The sequence below is a fragment of the Saccostrea echinata genome, unplaced genomic scaffold (genome assembly GCF_033153115.1).
Source record: "Saccostrea echinata isolate AGI-Se365-2 ecotype Australia unplaced genomic scaffold, CSIRO_AGI_Sech_v1 ptg000001l, whole genome shotgun sequence".
NCBI lineage: Eukaryota > Metazoa > Mollusca > Bivalvia > Ostreida > Ostreidae > Saccostrea > Saccostrea echinata.
In genome coordinates this window covers 48,065,298-48,081,969 of record NW_026889750.1, presented here as the reverse complement: position 1 = coordinate 48,081,969, position 16,672 = coordinate 48,065,298, and the positions used below count along the sequence as shown (strand labels likewise).

General features: G+C 33.0%; 1 protein-coding gene across 1 annotated transcript; it reads left to right on the top strand.

The window, feature by feature from the left end:
- The first annotated feature begins 6,245 nt into the window (after positions 1 to 6,245).
- On the top strand, positions 6,246 to 13,520 carry LOC133193388 (uncharacterized). The gene is made up of 3 exons (XM_061329324.1): positions 6,246 to 6,438; positions 6,565 to 6,670; positions 13,312 to 13,520. Exons 1-3 carry the CDS (start codon positions 6,342 to 6,344, stop codon positions 13,424 to 13,426), a joined length of 318 nt encoding a protein of 105 aa, XP_061185308.1. The 5' UTR covers positions 6,246 to 6,341; the 3' UTR covers positions 13,427 to 13,520.
- Positions 13,521 to 16,672: the final 3,152 nt, after the last annotated feature.

Sequence of the window (16,672 nt, the reverse complement as noted above, 5' to 3'; positions counted from 1 at the left end):
GAAAGACAATAGACTTGTTTGAAAGGATTGAAGCTTAAGTTGCTGTATGAGTAAAACATTCTCGAAGGGATGTAAAGAAAAGAAATAGACTGATTGTTCAATATTGCAACATTTTGACCATTTTCATAATTTATTTCTGTTTAAATATCTCAAATTCATATCATATGTTTAAATGTACATTGAAATAATAAAAGAAAAATTCCAATATTTCAGTCTACAATGTACTTACAGATTTAGTTGCGCATTTCTGAAAGCAGAGAAAATGAGACAGTAAAAATTCAGGGGCCTAGGATTTATTTTTATTGTAGAAAGACCTAGTGTCTTAATCGTTTGAATGCTCGCTCCATACAGAGTTCGATTCCTGTGTAGGACAGATCTTGGACTTTAAAAAAAGTAAGTGATTGTTTCAATATCAAACGCTCAGCTTAAATGTTAAAGCCACGACTCCATCGAAAGGGACCTTAAAAACTGTGAACCACTTGTCGCAAAAGCCACCAGTGTGATTAAGAATTCTCCCTGCTTTGGAGTAAGCATGGATTTAACACCTCATCTATAACGTAACAATGACTCAATCTGAGTTTTAAAAAAAATCGGAAGTTAAACGCTAAATAGTTAACAAATTAATTAATCATTTCTAAAAATGTAAATATTTAATTTCACACGCACACAAACACACACTCTCTAGATCTCACAGAGAGAGAGAGAGGGGATGAGGTAAAAAAATTATTATGATCATTAAAAGTTTAATTTTTGTACAGTTTAGTATTGTGCTACAGTAGTGGGAGGTCTCCGTCGTATCAACGCCGATTGCAACATCATTTTCAGTTGTCAAGACCCCTGACTTTGCTCGATAGTGATGAACGTTTGTAGTGCAAATAGCACTACCGGTTTAAAATCCAAGTTCGGAATGGATCAAAATGAAACCCAGCTCATTTTGCCAGTCTTAAATTATTAAGTTCTTCATAAAGGACAAGGTATGGTAACGGCCGAATCTGGCCCCTTAATTGATGAAAAAAATCAGAATAAAGTTAAAATTGTGATAGTTTGTAGTTAAGAACTTAAAATGATGCTTGTTTTAAAACCAGCACTATTTTTGATTCAAAGCTTACACGGATGCCACAAGAGGGTGCAGAAGTGAGACATTTTCCCGAATTTCCTCAATTTTGGCCGAATTTCGTCAAATTTGAGATACATTTCACTTTGGGAAACATAGAGCACAAGCTTGCCTATCTGAGATTTTTATACATAAGAAGCATCTGATACTAGTGTATGAAATATATCAATTTGGTAGATAGGCAAGCTTGTGCTCTATGTTTTCTGAACCAAAATGTGCTGTAAAATCGATGAAAATTTGCATAAAAGTGAGAAAATTCGAAATTTACATATTTTCTGACCTTCCTGTGACCTCTGTGTATCCCATAACTTAGAAACAATACTCATTTTGTGGCAGGAATGACAACAGGTTTTTAATTGATAAACTGTTGTATCATTCTAAAAGACACCCCAAACCAGGGGCCAAAAAGGGGTCTTAACCTATCTTGTCGTTTATAAAGTTTAATGTATTAAAATTAATTTTAGTTGGCAAATATTTCTTATTGGAAAACCCGAATAGATTTTTTTTAAATGATTGTTTCCATACCATAAAAGCAACACCCATTGCTGATCTGCATCCATTTTTTTAAGAATTTTTCATTTGTTTTGCCATCTTCTAGGACCTACAGACAGAACATAAAATTAGCTGCACTCATTCTTAGTTCTATTCCTAGGAAAATTGTTTAAGTCCTAATTAAAGGAACCAGGGCCTCAAAAATCTTTTAACACTTCAGACAAATATATCAAAGTTGCAAGCCATAAATTCAAAAGACGTCCATGGCTGATATGTTATATGATCTATTTCTTTCATTGTTCAAACATTTAAATCTTTAAAAATATATATTAATTCAGTGTACCTCAAACTTCATCGGCAATAAAGAAGCAGTCTCAAAATCAAATGAGTTTGAAAAAAAAATTCTGAAGAAAAAGTACGTGATATAAATTTAAATTTAAAAAAATAGAATAATACTCACCTAAGACTTCAATCATATATGACCTAGATTATTTGCTCATTCCTAAAATATAATTAATAAATAACCAAGCGCATCTTGTGTAAGAAAAAAATGAAACTTCATAGTAAGACATGTGCATTCAAAAATCTTGATTCTAAATTCTATAGCTTCGTTCATGCAAATTGAAGGTCAAAACTAAACAGCACTTCTTATTCCATGGCGCATACCTACATTCGTTGAATTTCAATTTTTTTCTCAACTTCTTTTACCAGTTATCTTGTTCCTGACTGGACAATTTCTAAAAGAACAGCCAGGTTCTGGCCGAAGAGGAATATATCAACTAAATGAAAATTAGATCAAACAAATACTGTCTAATCAAATATTGATTAAAGTAGGTCAAAAATGGTTAATTGAAGACTAGCTGTTAGAAAGTTAGTTCTTCCTCTTTGAACAGATTCGATATCGATCTTAGTCCAGTTGTCCCGACTGGCTTTGATTCACTTGAATTCTCAAAAATAGCACACTGTAATATTACTTCCAGCATAAATCCTGGTGTAAGGACCCAAACTAAACACTTATTTGCAAGTGTTTACAATCAAAGTCATGTTTCTATCATTTAACAATGTATGTCCACAGGCGCTTGACGTTTTTAATCTTTCTTTCCATAAATAAAAAATCCCCCATACTATAATGATAATTGTTATTTTATAATAATTTTTTATTTATGGAAAGAAAGGTTAAAAACGTCAAGCGCTTGTGTGTATGTCAATGAAAAATATATCTTACATTAACGTTCTTCATTAAAAGGAAAAGATGACATTAATAGTGGACATACCTTACATTCGAAGAGAAACAGGATCGTGCAGTTTCATCACATCAAATTAAGAAGTTTTCAGCTTTTTCAAACATAACAAAAATAGTGAAAATTTTTCAGTAAAATGGGAAAGTTCGACAAGAACTGAGATATATACTTCCTGGTGTAGATAGGGTACTTCACACAAGAGTCACTTTTTAATGTTGCAGCTAGAAAAAAAAAATTAAAAAGTACGTGACTTTGGTTCATCGTTAAAATGAGATGAATAAGGGACACAATAAATGTAAAAACTTAGATCATTGCACTCAGAGTTCACTTTAAATAAATAAAGACATACACTTCGTGACTGTAATACTTTGCAGTAAGGCGTTAATATGTAAATGTGAATATTTATAGTCAAAACAAGTGTTTGATACGTGGTAATAGTACCGTCAACCTAGAAATACCCTGACCTGGAACATATTGCAACTATTTTAATTGAAAAAGCTTATTCAATATCTATGAGTGTGGAAAGTCGCCTGGAATCCAATGTGTAATTTTGGCAATATTTGGGTAAAATCAGATGATTTGATGAAAAATCGCTAAGAACTGGAAAAAATATTTTATTTCTTATTTCGTTTTAAATGCGTTACATTTTTGCAAATAATTTGCAAGACATTCAACAGACCAGCATTTAATACAAGTGTTACATTAAAAGTTTAGACTTTATCAAGTTAAACTCATCTATAGCAGTCTAGACTGTTATAGATAAGTTTAACTTGATAAAGTCTAAACTTTTAATGTAACATAAGCACTTCAATATACGATTTTGATATACTTGTACTTATAGAGGCGAATTTGGGGTTGGAAAAGGATGTATTCCTATAGGGAAGAACAATTTCCAGGAAAAAGTCACATTTAAAAATCAATGTTCATTAGTTATTTTCTACGTATATTGGTCTAAATTTTTCAAATTTTCATTTTAAACCTAAAATTTATCATTTGCAACTTTAGAATTAACCTCCAAAGTTATTTAAAACAGCAATGTTCTCCTTTGAAGCACCGATTTTCCATGAATGTTGGCCTAGAAGTCCTTCAGGGCAGGCTTGCTCCTAAATAAAATTATGATATTTTGATAGGTTGTGATCTAAGGAATAATTTAAGAATATTTTTTAGGCGCAAACCTGCCCTAGGGTCGAATTTCACAAAAAAAACTACAAAAATAAGGAAAAATGTTAATGTTTTTGTTAAACTGGTTCATAATGAAACCAACTATTTTCATAGCCATATTAGCTCATATGGTATAACAGCTGACTATTAGCACAACGGGATACTTCTTTAGAGTCATGGTTTAATCTACCTGGTGCCACAATTTAATAGTTATAAATTCTCGCCTTTTCAAAGACTTTTTAAATTTTTTTACATGGCTTTATGTATTTTCTTTATTTATCTTTTTTTTGCATGTTTATTCTTGTTATAAAAAAGCACTAAATAGAAAGCAAATAGTAAATTCTTTTGTACCTAAAACACAGTCAAGCGGGAGTATACCTCAGAATGGCACACAAAAATTATTAACTGTGTTATTCGATACAGGTATTATCGTCTGCAATTAGCTGCGATGATTTACATGTACATTGTATATAAATGCCTTAGAATTAAATCAAATCAGTGTATTTCAGTGCTTTTATTTCTTCTTTTTTTTCTTGTACTTGTCTGCATTGCTTATTGCGATGGAAAGTATGTATATGTATTGCTTGTATTATTTGAGCCCAGTATAATTACAGTTGAATTATATAAATGTACTTTTGTAGTCATTGTTCTAAATTCAGATTTCAAGTTTTGGAAGAGTGGGGCTACATATCAGTAACTGCAATCCCTTGGATTTCTTTTATATCATATGTCTAAATTAATGGCAACGTTTTTATTATATCCACGGAAGGATGTTGTAAAATAACTCAAGAAAAATATTCATACTATAGACATTACCATTATGTACAGTGAAACGTAAAGAAAAAAATCAAATAGCATTTCGAGATAACAAACTCAAAATGCATTGGAAATATCATGATTCATAGTTAATATCTATGTAAAAGGTTCCTCCTATCTCTACATTTTGAAGTAAATATTTATGAAACACAAATTAGTACATACATGTATAGCCTAATTCGGTAATCGACAAGTTTTTTTTGTAAAGATTAAAACCAATCCCGGCCCAATAGGTCCAAGCTCGATTTATAAAGAAGTGTTCCAGTAAAGTGATTTTAATTGATGTAATCCACTCGGAGTCGATAAACATATGATTTTCAGGAGAAAAAATAAAGTCGTTCGACATCAGATGAAAGCAGCTTTTTTTTTTTACGGTATCCATAACCTATATGTATGAAGAATAATATCTTCGACCTTTTTAACCTCCCCCTCTTCCGAGGCCAATTCCAATTATTAGTATTCAATAATTTAGTATACTTTTTAATCTGTGGTTAGGTTTACTGAAACATCTGTCATTTCTACCAAGAAAACGTTTGGAAAAAAAACCCTTCAGTACAGATTTTATACATGTACTTTGAAAAGTTTGGTAATCTATGCGTAGTAAATAACGATTCACACTGTCTGATTGGAGATCAACACCTTTCATCATAACTAATGCGCTAAGTAAATCTTTTTATAGTAATTATAGGTATTTTCAATTTAAACCTGGTAAAAAGCGAAATACTGGAAAAGGGCCCTATGCCTCTTGTGCAATATTTACCAATATAGCATTGTCAGATTGCTTAATATTTCTTTTCTATAAATGAAATGTTTCGTAAAGATTAAGAAAAATAACTATCTTCTACACTCTTCTTGACATGTTTTATCATATATTTATATTATGTGAAAAAAGGTAAATATATTCTTTATATGTACTTTGATCAGACTTTCGGAATCGATTGATGCATAAATCGATTCTTTAGAGCCGTTTTTCAATAATCTGTTCTCCATTTCTGGGTGTCTTTCACGAATTTGAATTGCATTTTGTATGTGTTTCTCATCGTTAAATTTCACCCCATTTTTTACCGCTGTGTATATATTTTTGTAAAGCTTCTGATTGACCATAAGTATGTCTCCAACCTAATATTTCCCTTAACATTAAATTATGCTGAGATGAAAAGATGATAAGTTTCATAGAAATATTTCAAAAATAGAAATATTACCACCATCCTCCCTCCAAATACGACGATGACTCGTTTTGCTGTGAAAATTATCACAATTCATAAATATATAATTTCAATTTCAAGTCTCAATATACCTTAGAGAATTGTAATCGTAGACTTAAGTTGAGGGTCAAAATAAGGGACATGTCTGAGAGAGAGAGAGAGAGAGAGAGAGATCATTATCATCTATATAACACAGACATGTACGTGGCAATCTCAGCACTCTACACACGGAATCTGGTAAACAACATCGGAGAATTTCAAAACAACAAATAAGCTTTACTCTCCGCCACCAAGTGACGACTGTTTATAATTATGTTGCTTGTTTGGGTCTTCGTTTTTGTTTCCGGGTTTGTCTGGCTGGCCGATGGGTCTTGTTTCTTTATGCAGCAACCTCCGAGAAATTTAAACGGTAACGTTTCTTATTGTTGTGGAATATATATATTTTTTTATTGAGAATGACAATCAGAATTCTTTGTTTATTATATGAACTGTTTGACGTTAGTTTACTTTGCTTTTTTCTCATTTTCACCTAAAGGCTGCGTAGATAAAACAGGTCAAGTGATTGGCTTTAATGAAACAAGGTTCGACTACGACGAGTGTTTTTATTGTTACTGTGGACGTGGCGCATTACATTGTTGTGGGTAAGTGATTGTAAACAAAGAACTTCGTGCATGGCCTGGAAATCAGCATCATTACCAGTACTTATGAATATATCAAAATGTTAATCTTCTTAATCCACATATTTTATATTTTCATACTGAATTTTTAAATAGCTTTTCTTTTTCATAATACTATAACATGCCCAAAACACATACTTCACAGACACTACAACTCTGAAACAGGGATGTAGACATGTACGTTGTTTACATTCAATTTAGTGTACATCAACACCACGCGATCTAGATTCAAATCCAAAAGAAGGAGAATTTTTCATATTTAACTGGTTTATAATTAACTTATAAAACATTCACCATTTATTTCGGTTTATAATTGATAACATCTCTAAATCTTCATACACATTGTTTCCTAATATTGGCATAGTAAGAAAGATCTTTGAGAATCATTACCTTATGCAGCTTATATTAATGGAATAAATCATTTTTAATTTTGTTTGTTTTAATATACATGTATTATATTTTATTATATCGATACAATTTCTTTTAACTAAGGAGACCATTTTGTTTTTCATACAAATTGTTAGGCCATTATTTTCGTACTGAATTGTCTACGGATTTTTCCAGTTGCCCGATCATGACAAGGAGCACACAGCGGATGTGACCAGTAATGAAATATGAAGATAATGAAGAGTAATCAAGCTCAAAAGTCCATCGCAACTATAAAATTTTTTAGCAGAACAAACACAGGCCTCTAAAAAATCAGAGATTGGGACAGATGCAATGGAGAAGGAAGTAACCCCTGTTGACCTGTCACACCCGCCGTGTACTATTTGTCTTGACTGGATGAACGGAAAACTCGGTAGACAATTCTGAGTGAAAACAAAGGTCTAACAATTAGTATGAAAAACGTCAGTCAACATTCGACTTACCGATAGATTGTATTTGCTAACAAGGTCAAAGTATCGACCATAGAATTTACGAAATGTGACTTAAAACCTATACTGTTCATATCCTTGTATCATCAACTTATTTGTCATTAGCTTGCATCGTTTTAAGAAATTGTTTGTACGTGGAACAAGCTATTGCGTATTGAGTCAACTTGGAGACATAAACTCTATATGCAGGTGATTATGGTATATTGCTACATAAATAAGGGAGGTTGACGATAGAAAAGCTGAAATCATCAACTTGTCAGAAAGTCTTTTTTGTGAGTTTCCCATTAATGTCTTTCTCTATGTGAAACAGATGTGTCAGACTCTGTGGTATCTTTTATTTCGAGTTCAAAGGGATATATCGAATCAACGTAGAAATGAAAATAAATATTGCTAATTGATAAAACTTTGTCGATATAAATCTAAATGTCGAATTGAAGGGCATAGCAAGACTTCGTCTTTTAATCATGTAGAAGCTTTTGAATAAAAATTCTGTTTCATATGAATACAATAATAGGTTTACTAATAACGGGACGCAATTGATACCCAGTTGTCTATGATGTATCGTCTGACCTTAATGAAGAATAATGAAACAGCTCTTACATATTTGTAAATGCATGTAAATTGGGGGACAGTTATGAGCGTAATTTAAAGATGTTTCTTTCTGATATTAATATCAATCATTTTAAAATTGTATTGATTGTTTGCAAAAACTCTCATAATTAAAATTTGTTGCAAGCTCTCTTTGTTCTTAGCTTTATTGGTCAGAGACCAGACTACAGATTTAGTCTGATTTCAATGTAACTTGGCACACAAGTAGACTACACTTAGATACATAATTCTGTGTATCGGTTTTTGATTTTGATGAACGGCGTTGCCATGGTTACTAAAAATAGAAAGACCGAGTGCACTTATGGGCCCCGGTAAAATGTGAAAAAATGAAGAATCAAATTAAGCATAATTTTTCATCTCAGATCATTAATTGATATCTAAACCATAAGATTCAATAAATTTAATCGGTGAAATTCATGAATATACAAAGAGCAAAGCCATACAATGTGGTAGGGGTCAGCCGACATTTGTGATTTTCTATAGTAAATCGAGGACGGTCATTCATTTCAAAGCTTTTGTTTACTGTCAGCCTAACGTTGTACAAACTTGTGCAAATGACAAAAAACGCATTATACAATTTATAAAATTTATAAAACTTGTGTGAACGTAGGGAATTTGTACAAGATTAGGCTTGTACTTAAAATGTTAAAAATGTATGAAAAGTTCAATGTTTTCCTATAGCAAGCTCACTGTAAAAGATAACCACATTTTGTATCATTTTATCGAAGTTGTGCCGCATAGAGAAGTTTGTATGTATTTGGTTTTATGAACACGGGAGGATTAGCAGAGTTTAGTGTCGTTAAAATGTCATCATACAGAAAAGCGTCAAACATTTTTAACATTTATGCAAGACAATTGTACCGGTATTGAAAGCCACCTAAATAAATTTTTTTTTTCATTTTAAAATTTAAAGGAACTAAAGTTAATGCTTATTGTATTATTTCAAATGCATGCGTGCAAATTTCTTAGTTTGATCACTATGGCTACAGGCATCTATACAACTTCATTCGATTTTTTTTCTCAGGTAAAATAGCGCAAGAAGTATCATTCGGAAAACGCACCATCAGATTATTCCAGTGTCCGATTTAAATGTCTTCTCCCCTTGATTTAAAAAAACGAAACTCAAAATACTAGTAGGTTCGGTACGACTTTTCCCGATTTGGGGTATCTATAGGCATTTAAAAATCTTCATTTGTTTCAAATCCATGCTGATTTAGGTGATGTTTTAACGTGATTTTAATTAGAAATATCCACTTGTGTTTAATTATTACCAAAAAAGAACAATTTGGTAATATATTCTAAAGTAAAACTGCACTGAAAAAGGGCCCATTAAGCATTGCTTAAAGCAATATGAGCTGCAACCTTGATGTCAGAAATATTTGTTGAAAAATTGTGATTAAATATTTCAATGACAGAAAAAAAGAACGTTTTTAAACTTCTGTTGTTTATATTTGCGATGGAAGAACTACTTATAAGCTTTGATTGAAGCAAAATTACAAAGTTGTCGTCCTGTACAATATTGATTTCTTATATAACACTATATATATTTTATTGTACAGAATCCTTTATTCTGAAACATGTGATACTTTATTTCTGTCTAATTGGTTTAAATTACATACAAATTTATCATAATATCACATTTTAACAGCAAAATAACATTCTCAAAAATGCAGCTCATATTGCTTTAAGTGCACTTGTGCTTTCCTTGAAATACTTTCAAAACGCTACTCCTCCTACAGTTTTGATTTGATTTCATTGTAACTTTGCACACAAGTAGACTAGACTATCATACATAATTCTGTGCATCGGTTTTGAATTTCGATGAACGGTATTGCCATGGTTACTAAAAATAGAAATTTCTGCGAAACTCTTTTAAAACCCTATACCTCCTACAGTTTTGGTCTGTTTTCAGTATAACTTGGCACACAAGTAGATTACACTGAGATACATAATTCAGTGTATCGGTTTTTGATTTCGATGAATGGTGTTGCCATTGTTACTAAAAATAGAAATTTCCTTGAAATACTTTCTAAATGCTACTCCTCCTACAGTTTTGATCTGATTTCAGTATAACTTGGGACACAACTAGCTAGACTACACTATCATAAAAAATTGTCTTTATTGATTTTTAGCTCTACTGGTTAGAGACCAGAAGAGCTAATGCGATAGTAATGTGTCCGTCGTCCGTCCGTCTGTCTGTCTGTCCGTCTGTAAACAATTTTTCAAAACGTTACTCCTCCTACAGTTTTAGTTTGATTTCAATATAACTTGGCACACAAGTAGACTACACTTAGATTCTTAATTCTGTGCATCGGTTTTTGATTTCAATGAACGGTGTTGCCATGGTTACTTAAAATAGATATTTCTGAGAAGTACTTTCAAAACGGTACTCTTCCTGCAGTTTTGGTCTGATTTCAATATAACTTGGCACACAAGTAGACTACACTTAGATAGTTAATTCTGTGTATCGGTTTTTGATTTCGATGAACGGCGTTGCCATGGTTACTTAAAATAGATATTTCTGAGAAGTACTTTCAAAACGGTACTCCTCCTGCAGTTTTGGTCTGATTTCAATATAACTTGGCACACAAGTAGACTACACTTAGATAGTTAATTCTGTATATCGGTTTTTGATTTCGATGAACGGCGTTGCCATGGTTACTTAAAATAGAGATTTCTGGGAAGTACTTTCAAAACCCTACTCCTCCTACAGTTTTGGTCTGTTTTCAGTATAACTTGGCCCACAAGTAGACTACACTGAGATACATAATTCTGTATATCGGTTTTTGATTTTGATGAACGGTGTTACTAAAAATAGAAATTTCCTCTAAATACTTTCAAAACCCTACTCCTCCTACAGTTTTGATCTGATTTCAGTATAACTTGGCACACAAGTAGACTACATCAAGATACAAAATTGTCTTTATTGTTTGCCATAGTTACTAAAATAGAAATTTCTGTAAAATTCTTTTAAAAGGCTTCTCCTCCTACAGTTTTAGTCTGATTGCAATAAATCTTGCTACAAAAGAGACTACACCAAGGATAATTATACTATATATTGCTGTTGTAAAGTTTCAAGTTCAAGTGCTACTTTTATCTTCCATTATTATAAGTACAAACCAGTAGAGGTTTCTGGTTTATAAGTTACGCTTTAATTGTTTAACAATCACGGGTCACTGACAAGACACATTCAAATGACCTCAAGTAAGAATCCAATAACGGGTATATGTACTAGCAGCATGGAAAGAAAGGATAAATGCGAGCTTTTGATATTCTGATTATAGATGAAATGACTACAGTAAATATTAAATTTGAAATCAAATACACTTGTTACATACATTATTTATCACTACGTAAATGTTAACGATTCAATAATTCGTTGTATAATGGTGATAGCGTAGATTAAATATTGTACAAGCTAACAGTCTATTAAAGACAGATAGGAAAATTGACATGAAAAATTAGAATATAAATTTCAACGAGTACTCGACTATCGTTCGACTAAATTCTCCGACTTCGACTAAGCTGTCCGAATAAAATGGACATCCCTAATATTTATAAATATATATATATATATTAATGATTTTTGAAAAAATTCTTCCTAAGAAAGGTAACTATGAGTAAAAGTTGGATTACCACTTGCAGAATTAAAGCCAAGTTCCTCTAAAATATACATTTATAATACTGAGTCTTGCAAACTAAGTCAATGTCATTACTTGCTAAGGGCCCTGTCACACCAAGCTGCGTCCACACGGAGTCATTACGGCGTTGTAAAAATGTTAAAATCGCAGTGAAATCGCAGGGAAATCGCACAAATTTCTGTAAAATTTTTACAATGTGAAGATGTCAAGGCGTCCCTACGGCGACCCACGCGTGTCTACGGCGTTCTCGCGGCGTGCTACTGCGTTCCCAACGGAGATCTCTTCGCGATTGACTGCGCTTCCGCAGAGCTTTTACGGCGTGTTAGGAGTTGTCACCTAGCGTTCACGGCGTTCTCACTGCGCTTGCTGCGTTCACAATACGTCCACGCTGCGTTCTTCACTATGGATATATATTCAGAAGGAGTGTAACACATTTTTTTCAACGATTCGAGTCACATAACGAAAAGACTTCAAAAATGATATATTTGAATAATTTAGTACTAAATTACTGTTAGTTTTATAATTAAAACCCTTCTTTTTCAATTATATCAATTCAGATGTGTTTTTCTTTGATTTTATTATGAATGTAAAAAATAAACACACTGAAAAGTTGTTATAAAATTTAAGTAATTCCATCGCAACTCCACTGAAACAACAGAACAGGCTCTGGTGTAATTTTTACTTCCCAATTCTACTCCCATGCTCCTGGCCAGGAGTGCAACAAATACGTTAGAATTATTGCTGATCAAATATGAGGCCATTGCTCTTGTTTTGTGAGCTGGCTGACAACGCTCTAACAACGCCGTGAAAGCGCATTGTGATCGCCAACGTAAGCGGTAGAAACGCCAAGGGAGCGCAATGATCGCAGTGACAACTCCTTGTTGTCGCTGTGTAATCGTAGTCAAAAAAATCACAAGACAATTAATCTCATTAGAAGCGCCGTAAAAGCGCGATAGAAACGCCGTGACATCTCCAAGGACTCCGCGAGGTCTCCGTGGAAGCGCAGTCTACTATCACTGCGTTCATGCTGCGATCATGTGCGTCTTCACGGCGTGCGTACGGAGCTCCCACTGCGTTGTTGGAGATCTCACCGCGCTGCTACGGCGATCATACTACGTTTCTACTGCGTTCTTATCAGACGGCGATCACACGGCGCGTACTTTGTGCATGCCCAAAGTGCGCGCCGTCCCCTGGCGTTCTAGGAGACCCTACTCGACCCTACCGCGTTCAGTGGAGATCTCGCCGCGTTGTCACGGCGCTGTAGGAGACTCTACTGCGCTCACCTCGGCGTTTTGCATTTTTTATGGACGCCGTGCGATCGCCGTGAGGACGCAGTCCCGGTGTGACAGGGGTTTAAGATGTACCGACAATTTTTTCTGTAACGAAAAACTAAGATTTGAAAACTTAAATATGAAACAAAATGTTAAATACGAACTTTTTCAATGAAGAACTCTAATTAATTTAATTGATTCAATTTTAGGCTTGGCTACAACGCGGGAGTCATGGAAAGAGAAGGATGTACGTTGAAGAGACTTGCTCGCTGTGATTTTATGTTTGTCAGTAAAGAAGATGGCGTGTCAGAATGTACGCATTAGATGGTTACATAAAAATGGACTAGAACTTTGTAAGAACGGAGTAGTATAAATTCAAATCTCATTCATACACTCATTAAAGAAAATGATAAAGTAATTTTGGTTTTACTTTTAATGTTTTTCTCAACAAGTGCAACATGTTTTCACAATATTTTTAAATTACGAGCGAATAATCTATCGGGCGCCAAAATAACATCGTTCAAATAATTTAATTAATACGAGCAATAATTAAATTACAGCTCTCTTCAATTGAAAATATTGCTCGCATCAATTCTATTGATGCACGCAACAAATCTTTCACAGAGAGCAACTATTTTATGTGATATCAACCATTATGTATGTGATGATCTCTTTGATTAAATTCTTGATCTTAATGTGATCACTTTGTTGTAAAATAGTTGAAGAAATTATAAAGATTAACAAATCATTTAAACTAAGGTCCATCACGTTATTGCTCTCATCAATTGAATTGATGTGAGCTTTTGTTAAATGAATGAGAGCAGTAGTTGATTAATAATGGAATTGATTAGATCTTTAAATAATTAAAGATATCTTCAATTATTTGAGTTTATGTAAATTTGGCCTTAAAAATATACTTTAAATTTTTAATCTCTATTTAAAACTTAAGGGCATAATTAAAGAAAAAAAAAAGATTGAAACGGGTACTTTAGGGAAAAGGTTCTTTCGATGGATGACCTAATATTGGAGCTTGCCACAATTTATCTAGTTATACTAAGTGGGTGTTTGACACTGTTGGCTTACCATGAATAAGTTGTATAGCATTGATCCTGTAAAGTATTGTGCCTAACTGTCTAGGGACTAATCATGGATAGGTCAGTTTCTTAGATTTTTGTCGTGTCTATTCAAGATGCTATTTGTCCTCATAATAAGGACAACAAGGTATCTTCTATTGTCGGAGGCTGACCACCAGTGTAAGATAGGGTTCGCCATCATAGCAGACACTACACATCTACATAAAGTAAAATCCTACACATCTGCATAAGGTAAAAACCAGTGTCTGTCTGATAACATTATTAGTGAAATTCCAATTTATTTGAAAATAATATGTACACCATAAAGTGTGATTTGAGTAAGGATAGGGCCATCTGAAGGCCAATTATTTTGTATAAATAGGAAACGTTTCTAATTATTTGAAATCGCCAGGATCCACAGACCCCCTTGACGTTACAAAAAGAGTGACAATAACGAACAACAATCAGAATACAAAATACTCTGATCGTCATTTGGACAACGAACCATCATTATAAAATTAGCTGGTAAGTATATATGCATGTGGAAATTCAAAATTATTTATAAAGAGGGGCATATTTTTTTGCAACTCTACAAAACAAACATGATAACAAATAACAAATACGTATGGCAAAGATTATTTGAATAGTATGAAAGTTTATTGCTGGGATCAGAGACAACATTCTTCAGGAGCCGATAGAGAATTTTGTTTTGTTTGTTTGTTTGTTGTTTAAGTCCCTCTCGAGAATTTTTCACTCATATGGAGACGCCAACACTTGCCGGTGGAGAGCAGCAAATTTTGTCCTAAACTCGGCACTTACGGCCATTGAGCAGTGAGGGATCTTTTTCGTGCCAACACCTACTGCGACATGGGACCTCGGTTTGCACGGTCTCATCCGAAGGACCGGTCTCCACGTCCCACAGTGGGATTCGAACCCGCGACGTAAGGATCAACTGAGAATTTTGTCATTTGTCAATTATACAGGTAAGATGCTTTGTCTATTTTTTTTATTTGACTAATTTTTAAACGTTTTTAATATCATGAAACTTAAAATCTCATTTATATTATTAAATATTGGAATTAACATAATTATATCATAGTGTATTAATAATATTATGTTTTTGTTGTTTCAGTCTAATTATTGGATTAAAAGGGATCTTAATTTTAATTTTTTTTTCAATAGAGTTATTAACTAAATCTTTTATTTGCAGTGAATTCGTATAAGAAGTCATAATTATTCAATATAAAACGAAAAAAAAGCTTTAAATTTATTCAGCAAATGATATCAAATTTGAAATAATCTAACATTTCGACAAAGCATGAAGAAATTATGCCACACTACCTACATCGTCTTAATTCAGTAGGAGTTTTAATAAGATGTTGGACAGAACAATACTAAATTATACACTAATTATATACTACTGCAATCATATCATAGGCGCATTGTTTTGTCCGCAGGTACTACACACCATATGGTATATTGTATTTAATATAATGATTTACGTTTTTTTCTCAAATATTTTTCTTTTAGTAAAGATTATTCATACATTTTATAATGTTCCTAATACTTATATAAAAAAAACCTTTCATATGGGCTTCACAATTATGATTTTCCTTTTACTAGTTAACTTTTTGACATTAGCTTATTCTCGATCTCATTATTCGCATGATTTGCATTTGATTTGCATACCTTTGTCTATAATGCATTACATATAATATCCTTTTATTTCATTAGATTTTCAGTTTATAATGATCTGGTCTCTCTGTCAATGAAGGTACAAGTGTGAAAGTGGTCCGTTTTTATACTGTTCAAAAACATTTTCGAAACGGGGGTGGGGGTAATTTTCGTTGGTTTTGTGGTATGAAAACACCCACAAATCATATACCCTTACAAATGTTAAATTTGCAATCTTCACTATCATGTTCATCTTTTCAACAAAGAAATCAATTCCTCACGATTCATTTTTTTCTGAAACCACGGAAATTTGATCCTGCTAAACTGTGATATAAAATCTGGAGATAACAAACAGTGATCACTCTCTAAAATCCAGTAAACAAAATGAATCCTGATCAGGGTAAAAACGTACCTCTGGAAACAACAGAGGTGGGATCAGGTGCCTAGGAGAATTAAGCAGCCCGCAATGAGTCCTGTGTATTAATTGATCAGGTAAACGGAGTTCTCCTTAGTAAAATTTCGTACAAAGCAATGACCTAACAAATCTTAGAAACATGTCAATTTGAGAATAGATACGTTACATTATGTTACATTTCAATTATGGAGGGAATAGATGATTTTAGCATGAATAAGATTGAAGAACGTTGGGTGGACTTCATACAGGACGAGTAACATCAGTCGTCTATCATCATTGCTTTTATATCTCATCATTTTCTGTTAAATTTTCGAAATGAACTGAATCTGTATTAAATTTTATTCTATTTGTTTTCATTTTGATATCGGTAAAGATGTGTGAAGTACCGTTAAAGTGTGTTGGATTCTA

Excerpts from the sequence above, each read along its gene's own strand:
- LOC133193388 (XM_061329324.1), top strand. The coding sequence starts at position 6,342 with ATGTTGCTTGTTTGGGTCTTCGTTTTTGTTTCCGGGTTTGTCTGGCTG. Across the intron at positions 6,439-6,564 it reads ACCTCCGAGAAATTTAAACG|GCTGCGTAGATAAAACAGGT; the intron begins GTAACGTTTCTT and ends TTTCACCTAAAG. Across the intron at positions 6,671-13,311 it reads GGCGCATTACATTGTTGTGG|GCTTGGCTACAACGCGGGAG; the intron begins GTAAGTGATTGT and ends ATTCAATTTTAG.